Source organism: Penaeus chinensis, chromosome 34 (genome assembly GCF_019202785.1).
Source record: "Penaeus chinensis breed Huanghai No. 1 chromosome 34, ASM1920278v2, whole genome shotgun sequence".
NCBI classification, from domain to species: domain Eukaryota; kingdom Metazoa; phylum Arthropoda; class Malacostraca; order Decapoda; family Penaeidae; genus Penaeus; species Penaeus chinensis.
The window spans coordinates 14,592,924-14,602,923 of NC_061852.1; the positions used below are offsets into that span (position 1 = coordinate 14,592,924).

The 10,000-nt window shown below is 39.8% G+C and overlaps 1 protein-coding gene across 4 annotated transcripts in view; it reads left to right on the forward strand.

Annotated features, from left to right (window-relative positions):
• The window catches only part of LOC125043526 (GTP-binding protein 2-like), a 20,814-nt gene that overhangs the window by 9,950 nt on the left and 864 nt on the right, over positions 1-10,000 (forward strand). For 2 of the 4 annotated variants that reach the window (XM_047639665.1, XM_047639666.1), the window contains exons 2-10: positions 38-280; positions 6,802-7,095; positions 7,260-7,484; positions 7,750-7,959; positions 8,065-8,240; positions 8,453-8,621; positions 8,866-9,048; positions 9,294-9,402; positions 9,592-9,779. In XM_047639665.1, coding sequence (XP_047495621.1) covers positions 95-280; positions 6,802-7,095; positions 7,260-7,484; positions 7,750-7,959; positions 8,065-8,240; positions 8,453-8,621; positions 8,866-9,048; positions 9,294-9,402; positions 9,592-9,779 — 1,740 coding nt within the window. In that variant the 5' untranslated portion in view covers positions 38-94. Of the gene's footprint in view, positions 1-37; positions 281-1,651; positions 1,798-2,042; positions 2,067-6,801; positions 7,096-7,259; positions 7,485-7,749; positions 7,960-8,064; positions 8,241-8,452; positions 8,622-8,865; positions 9,049-9,293; positions 9,403-9,591; positions 9,780-10,000 lie in introns of those variants that run through there. The other 2 variants (XM_047639667.1, XM_047639668.1) reach the window with 2 other exon arrangements.

Sequence of the window (10,000 nt, forward strand, 5' to 3'; positions counted from 1 at the left end):
GACAGACGATGAAATTCCACCTAATGTTCCAAAACAGGACCCGGACAGGAGCGTCTTCAGATCACCGCCTTCCCAGCCCAAGACTTAATTAAGGATGTGGAAAGACGAGGACGCCGAGGAGGGGGTCGTGGCCGCGGGGGTCGTCAGTCTCTTCGGGCCTGAAGACTCCGTGACCCCCAAGCAGAAGAACAATAAGGAGAAGAAAAACAGGGCGCAGAAACAGCATCGACAGAAGAACAAGACGAACAAGAAGGAAATAAGAGCGAGACAGAAAGATAAGGTGAGAAAAACTAGTTTTTTTTTAATCAAGTGCGGTTCTTTTCCATACATGTAAATCTCTCTCTCTCTCAATATATGTATATATATATATATATGTATATGTGTATATATATGTATATATGTATATATATGTGTGTGTGTGTGTGTGTGTGTGTGTGTGTGTGTGTGTGTGTGTATGTGTGTGTGTATGTATGTATGTATGTATGTATGTATGCATGTATGTATGTATGTATGTATGTATGTATGTATGTATGTATGTATGTATGTATGTATGTATGTATGTATGCATGCATGTGCATGTGCATGTATGTGTATTTGCATGTATATGTATATACACACATAAATCTATATACATATAATTTATATAATGTCTGTCTGTATCCATACATATACACTAATATGTATGCATACATATTAGTGTGTATATATATACATACTTATATACACATATGTCTATATGCATATACATATATACGTACATATATGTATATATACATATGTATGTATGTAAGTATATATATTTATGTATATGCATATATGCATATATTATATAAATATGTATATATACATACACATACACATATGTATGCATATATATATGTATACATATATGTGTGTGTATGTATGCCTATATTTACATGTAGATATGTAAACATACATATTAAAGTAGATTTATACATATACATATATGTATGTAAATATGCATACGTGTATACACATGTGTAAGTTGTATGTACTTAGCATATATATGGCACACTTACATAATTGAGTATGCGCGTCAGTAAGTGAGCGTCCGCTTTTATGTGTAGGTGCGTACACTTGTTTATCTTTTGTGTGGGTATATTCACTCTGCCACTCGTATAAAGAGCAGGGCAAAAATAGGTGTGCCCTGAACTTGAACAACACCTGAGACCTTCAGACCTGTGAATGGACCTCCGTTTGTTGCCCAACAGGTATATGAGGTTTCGTATAGTGTCCTTGACGTCAAATCCTAACCGTTGCCCAATCTGCATGTAACGCGATTATTCTTCAACACTTGTTAAATACGTATGGTAATCTTTGATACTGGTGTTAAGAAACAATTGGTGATCTTGACTGATGCAATAAATTGCAAGCATTAAGGAAATCTTACCTGAAATGACACTGAGCTTTATGGACTCCTTACATAGAGAACAAGTTCCGGCGCGCGCAATCTAGTCTGACGTAAACGCGGTGGTGCCAAATATAACCGTTCCCTTCCAAGTTTTCCTTTAATAAAACTAAAATATGGAACATACGATAAAATGATATTACAAAATAAGATTAAAGACTAAAAGTAAGTATTGCGTTATATATTATAAGGGTTACACTGGAGGAAATCATTTACTTAGGACTGTAATGGCACTTTAGCGTGAGAGTTGCTATCAGCTCGCAGCTGTTTTAGTCGGTTTGTAAACACGGAGCTGGAAAGTGGGCGACACATCCCTTGCAAACTGACGTTGCCTCTCATATATAACGTATATATATGCATACATTACGGTGAGAGTGATGGAGTATTTGATCATATGTCTACATGCCATTCATGCCCCGTACATGCTTGTGTTGTGCTGGCGATGAAATGGTGAAGCAAACACCTACATCTTTCAGAGAAAACCAATGCCATTGTTTCGTGTTGACTGGAATATATTGCACTTTTGTTGTTGTTGTATTGTACTCATGTCATACGCACTTTAGAAGACGTGTCAGTGCGTTGTGATTATGGTTTGGCAGAAAGTCTTGTATATACTCTGATTGTCTTAAAGCTTCAGGTGAGTTCCTGAGATACGTATCTGTGTTAATGTCAAGTGTAATACGTTTTAAGCTTTGAAAGGCGTGGTATGAGTATCTAGCGTGATAGGACTGCCAAAAAAATGACAAGTTGAGTACATAGTGAGATGTTTCCGGGGATTTTGATAAGATAAAAAGTATTGAACAATATCAGTTTATTGATTAACCCAAAATGTTTATGAAGGAAACAAATATTTTAAATCAAGAGTGTTTGGTAGACCTGTGTGGAAAAGAAAATAGTCAAGACAAGTAAATCATAATAAGAGAAATTGATTTGTGACAACTGGAAAATGTAGAGAATAAGTCCTAAACATAAGTATTTCTTGGTAAGGATATATATATAGATATTGGAATTTTGTTTCAAATATTTTCACAAGCAACAGTGAGTACAAAAATTTTATAATTGACCTGATATGAAGGCAGATATACATGCAAGTGGTAAGATGATGAGTGGCATATAAATTAAGAGTTAACTGGTAGATACACATTAACAGATGTACTAACATACTGTACGTTTTAACACACTTGTATCAATATGCCAGCCTCTTCTTGTTCTTGTTCTTCTTCTTGTTCTTCATGTTCTTGTTCTTCTTCTTGTTCTTCTTCTTGTTCTTCTTCCTCCTCCTCCTCCTCCTCCTCCTCCTCCTCCTCCTCCCTCCTCCTCCTCCTCCCCCTCCTCCTCCCCCTCCTCCCTCTCCCCCCTCCTCCTCCCCCTCCCCCTTCACCTCCTTATCTTATTCCTCCTCCTCCTTATCTTATTCCTCCTCCTCCTTATCTTATTCCTCCTCCTCCTCCTCATCTTATTCCTCCTCCTCCTCCCCATCTTATTCCTCCTCCTCCTCCTCATCTTATTCCTCCTCCTCCTCCTCCTCTGCCTCCCTCCCCCTTCACCTCCTTATCTTATTCCTCCTCCTCCTCCTCCTCCTCCGCCTCCCTCCCCCTTCACCTCCTTATCTTATTCCTCCTCCTCCTCTTCCTCCTCCTCCTCCCCTCCTCCTCCTCCTCCTCCTCCTCCTCCTCCTCCTCCTCCTCCTCCTCCTCCTCCTCCTCCTCCTCCTCCTCCTCCTCCTCCTCCTCCTCCTCCTCCCCCCCCTCCCCCTCCCCCTCCCCCTCCCCTCCCCCTCCCCCTCCCCCTTCCCCCCCTCCTCCTCTCTCCTCTTCCCTCCCTTTCTTTCCCCCTTCCCCTCTTCCTCCCCAATCTCTTCATGTTCCTTCCTGTTTCCTGACCCCCCCTCCTTCTTACCCTACTCCTCCCTCCCTCCCCCCCATTTAGCTTTTCCAACTCCTCCTTTTTTTCTGTTTTTACTGCTTTTTATTGACATCTTCACTATCCTTGTTATTGACTTGTTCATCATCATCACTATCCTCACCATCATCACTATCATCACCTTAATCACTATCCTCACTATCAACACTATCCTCACCATCATCACTATCCTCACCATCATCTCAGTCATCACCATCATCTCAGTCATCACCATTATCATCTCAGCAGCATTATTATCATCATCATCATCATCATCATCATCATCATCATCATCATCATCATCATTTTAATCACACCATATGTGCACCACACCCACACCCAAGGCCAGCCTAGTTGAATCAAGGTGAGCTTGCCTGAACATATAGAGGAACTTGTTCCTTGAAGACTTCGCTGGGAGACTGTGAGAAAGTTGAGTTCCACATACCACCATAGACACATAGGCAGAGAGGCTCATACACATAGAGAGATGGAAATGCACACACAGATGGAAATACACACTCAGACACAAATGCACACACAGGCATACATGCACACACAGGCACAAATGCACACACAGGTACAAATGCACACACAGGCACAAATGCACACACAGGCACAAATGCACACACAGGCACAAATGCACACACAGGCACAAATGCACACTCAGACACAAATGCACAAACAAGTACAAATGCACACAGGCACAAATGCATACACATACACAAATGCACACACAGGCACAAATGCACACACAGGCACAAATGCACACACAGGCACAAATGCGCACACAGACACAAATACACACACAGACACAAATACACACATACACAAATACACACACATACACAAATACACACACATATGCAAATACACACATACACAAATACACATATACACAAATACATAAGCTTACATAAATACACACACACACACACACAACACACATACACACACACACCACACACGCCACAAATACACATATACACAAATACATAAGCTTACATAAATACACACACACACACACACACACACATACACACACACACACACACACACACACACACACACACACACACACACACACACACACACACACACACACACACACACACACACACACACACACAGACATATAGTCACAGTCACACATGCATATGTAGATGTATATGTATATATATGTACATATACATGTGTGTGTATGTATATGTGTATATAAAATAATTATATGTATCATCATCACCATCACTACCACCATCACCGTCATCATCACTATCACCACCATCACCATATATGTACATGTATTTACACACATACATATATATGTACGCACGCACACTCCAGATACATACATACTCTTCTGTATCTGTGTATGAGTTTCTACATAGTCATAGTATCTTTGCATCGTAATTGTCTCTATCTCCACTTGTCATATTTATCCTCAATGCGTGTGGGTTCTTTATTTTGAAACGGATATGTCTCTAAGGAAACAAAAGTGTTTATTGGAGAGTTTGAAACCATTACGTCTTGTATGGGGGTTCTGTAATTTGCAACGGAGCGCCGAATGAACCTGTTTCTGACGGAAAGTGAAAGTGGTTGAGGCTGCCACTGTTGCCAGACCTTGTGGTGGTCACGTAGCTTCACACACTGACTGGTTGTCTTGGTTGTTGTGTTGTTCTTTGGCCATTTCTTGTATTGTAAAGCCATGCCGAGCTATCGAGTTACTTGTATTTTTTTTTTTTTTTTACCATGCCGGGCTGTTGAATTACTTTTCTTGTCATGTTTGTGAGTTACTTTTGATGTTTGTGTATAATTATGTATCCTTTGATAACGTACTGCTAGCGTGTAGAAATATAGGAATATGTTAAAAAAAAATTATCTATATTATAGATTGATATCAAGAAATTATAAAGCAGTACTGACATGCATACTCACATTCAGCACATTTATGCTTGGATTTCCATGCGGACGCACACACACACGCAGATGCACACACACACGCAGATGCACACACACACACGCAGATGCACACACACGCAGATGCACACACACGCAGATGCACACACACACGCAGATGCACACACACACGCAGATGCACACACACACACGCAGATGCACACACACACACGCAGATGCACACACACACACGCAGATGCACACACACACACGCAGATGCACACACACGTAGATGCACACACACACACGCAGATGCACACACACACACGTAGATGCACACACACACGTAGATGCACACACACACGTAGATGCACACACACACACACACACGTAGATGCACACACACGCAGATGCACACACACGCAGATGCACACACACACGCAGATGCACACACACGCTGATGCACACACACGCAGATGCACACACACGCAGATGCACACACACGCAGATGCATACACACGCAGATGCATACACACGCAGATGCATACACACGCAGATGCATACACACGCAGATGCACACACACGCAGATGCACACACACGCAGATGCACACACACGCAGATGCACGCACACGCAGATGCACGCACACGCAGATGCACACACACGCAGATGCACACACACGCAGATGCACACACACGCAGATGCACACACACGCAGATGCACACACACGCAGATGCACACACACGCAGATGCACACACACGCAGATGCACACACACGCAGATGCACACACACGCAGATGCACACACACGCAGATGTACACACACGCAGATGCACACACACGCAGATGCACACACACGCAGATGCACACACACACACACACACACACACACACACACACACACACGTACACACACATGTACACATATGTACACACACATGTACACACACATGTACACACACATGTACACACACATGTACACACACACATGTTACACACACACACATGTTACACACACATGTACACACACACATGTACACACACACACACACATGTACACACACACATGTACACACACATGTACACACATGTACACACACACATGTACACACACATGTACACACACACACATGTACACACACACATGTACACACACACATGTACACACACACATGTACACACACACATGTACACACACACATGTACACACACACATGTACACACACATGTACACACACATGTACACACACATGTACACACACATGTACACACATGTACACACACATGTACACACACATGTACACACACACATACACACACACACACACACACACACACACACACACACACACACACACACACACACACACACACACACACACACACACACACACACACACACACACACACAAACACACACACGAGCTCTCACACACGCACACTCACACACACGCATGTATGCATATATGCATGCATATATACATGTATGCTTACACATATGATTTATATATTAGTTAACCATATCAGGCTATATTTTAATGATTTTTTTGCTGTCTTAAACTGTCTTTCTCTCTTACAGGACACAATGGACACCTTCCTTGGCTTATTTGACCCAGCACTGGAAGATGAGACAACGGACGACATTGATGAACTAAATGGCAACGTCGTGGAAAAGAATCATGAGAACACAAAGTACAAGAATTGTAAAAACTCATACTCTCTCCGATCAGAGACTCTGGGGGGGGTGCGCAGAGGTCCAAGAGTTGCCATAATGCCCGACCAGCTTCCCTCAGAGCCCCAGGAAGGGAACATTGAATACAAATTGAAGCTGGTCAACCCAAATCATGAGAGATTTAAGAGACTAGTATCTCAGGTAAATGGATAGCCAGTACCAGAACTTCGGTAATGACACAAAAAAATTTGTTCTCTGTTTCTTCACAAATTGTTATTTAGAAAGTGATTCAGTTGATGATTTTTTAAAATTATGTTATTTAAGGAGTATGTTTAGTTTTGCTGATAAATTTCGTATTTTACTAGATGCAATGGCGACTGCGTGAGGGCCTTGGAGAAGCTATATATGAAATAGGAGTTGAAGATTCTGGGATATTATTGGGTCTGACGCAGGAGGAGCTTGGGGCATCAATGGCCACATTACGTCGAATGGCTAAACAGCTTGGAGCGTCACTAACAGTAATACGCGAGAAAACAATTTCAGGCCACAATGGCGAGATCCGCAAAGCAGCAGAAGTTCTAGTCAGAAAGGTAATTTTTTTCTTCTTCTCCTATTAAGAGAATTTTGGAATGCAGTTATAATTTCTTGGTAACAATCTCAGTGCATGAACAGTTTTGATTGTGTAAATTTATAACTGTTTCTATTTTGTTAGTGTTATTGTCATATGCTATACTGTTATTTAAGGTAATGCTATGATAGTGGTAATGATAGTAATAATAGTGACAATAAAGATCAATAGAATAAGACCTCTGATTCTTTATTTATTTACTTATTTTATAAAATTCTGCCTTTTAGGTACCTGATGACCAGTACAGCATTGAACTGAGAATTGCCGTTTTAGGCAATTCTGATGTAGGAAAGTCTACGTTACTTGGTGTTTTGACAAGAGGAGAATTAGATAATGGCCGAGGGTGTGCACGATTAAATGTTTTCCGGCATAGACACGAGGTCTGCTCAGGCAAGACTTCTTCAATATCTTTACAAATAATGGGATTCGACTCTCAGGTTAGTACTACTATTTTTATTTTTATTTTGTGGAATTTGTTCAAGAAAGTTTGGAAATGAAAAATCTCATGATTTTTACTAATTTTTCATCTCCTAAATTCAAAGGGTAATGTGATAGATCAGACGTGCACCAGGAGCAGGGACTATGATGATGAGGATATCTGCAGTCAATCCATCAAGATAATAAACTTCATTGATCTGGCTGGGGATCAGAAGTATCTCAAGACCACTGTGTTTGGTCTTTCAGGATACTCCCCACATTATGCTGTATTAGTTGTTAGGTAAGTTTATCCTTCTTTTGGTTCCATTCATCTGAGAAATGGGTGACAGATATTGTAATTTTTTACATCTCCTATATTGAAGGATCACTTATTGATTAGTTTGTTTTTTAGTGCTGTATCAGAGCCTGACGTTGGCAACCATGTTTTAATTTCTCCTTGTTAATTTACATAAAAAAAAAGCTTCCTTCTTATTGGTATTGTGATGCTTTCAGTGCTTTCTCTGGAATGGCTCCCATGACTGAGGAGCACCTGAGTCTTGCTCGTGCTTTGGATGTTCCCATTGTCATTGTGATAACCAAGACTGACATGGCCACGCCACAACAGATCCAGAGAACCATCAATGATCTCAAGCAGACTTTAACTCAGCCAGGATACAAACGGGTGAGCTTGGATGTTGAGTTTTGTTGGCTTGTGGATTTAAGAGGTCCATAGTTTTTTTATGACCTCAAAAATATCTGTAAAATATTTGAGCATTATTTTTTGTATTTATCTATTAATTAATTTTTTTTTTTTTTTATAGATTTGCACTTTTGATTTCTGATAAGTACCGGTATATATATATATAAAAAAAAAAAAAAAAAAAAAATTGGTATGTTTCATTTAAAAATTATCTATTCCTATGCAGGTGCCTCTGTTAATTCAAAATGAAGATGATGCAATAACAGCTGGAAGTAACCAGCTAGATAACAATGTGGTCCCTATTTTCTGTGCCTCGAGTGTCACTGGTGATGGGCTGACTCTCCTCAAGAAATTCCTTTTTGTTTTACCACCAAGAATGAGCAACAAAGAGCGGGAGAAGCTGGAGCAGGTAACTACAGTATGTTTTCAAGTAGCACGAATGTTATATTAAAATTGTTCTGTAGATGCCTCAAGTGTTCTAGATATGTAATGAAAAAAAGTATGTAAAATTTATACTTTGATTATATTCTGTTTATTTTCATTATATTTTGACATCTATGTTTCTCTTGATTATATTTTGATGTTATTGTGTATAATATAGAATTAAGTGAAATAGCCCCTGACAGACTGATAATTTTTCTTCATTTTCCAAAGGAACCAGCTGAGTTCCAGATTGATGAGGTTTTCCATGTAGACCACAGTGTGATCGTTGGAGGGCTGCTGACCAAGGGAGTCATTATGCAAGGAACAACACTCCTTTTAGGTAAGCTTCGTTTGACTTCTTTTCCTTTAATATGATTACTCTTTGAAGATAGTGTATCAGCTGGTGAACTATAGTGTTATCAAGTTAATTCTCATCTTAGAAATTAGGGTGAACTGTAAGCTTTGAAATAAGTGTTTTAAGAAATTACATATAAACTTTGTTGATTAATGACATTTCTTCCAATTTCAGGACCAATGGATAATTGTACCTTTGTACCTGTTACTGTTGGGTCAATTCACCGAAACAAAGTGCCATGCAGGGTAGTTTGCGCAGGACAGTCGGCATCTCTTTCTATTAAAGGACAAGATCTTAGCTTACGGAAAGGCATGAAATTAATGAGCATTGAAGCAAGACCAAGAGGATGTTTTTATTTCCAGGTAATAATTTGAAATTATTTTGCTTATATTACTATTTCATTTTTAAAGCACAAAATACTGTTTGTAAAGAAATAAGTACTAAAATACAGTAAATTGTTCTGTCAGAGATGGAGAATGAGTTACACAAAACAAAAAGAATATGAATTAAAGGAAAGGCATATTGAAAAGTAGATGCCTGCAGTACATTTATTGTTTAGAAAAAAAAGACAACAAGAATCATA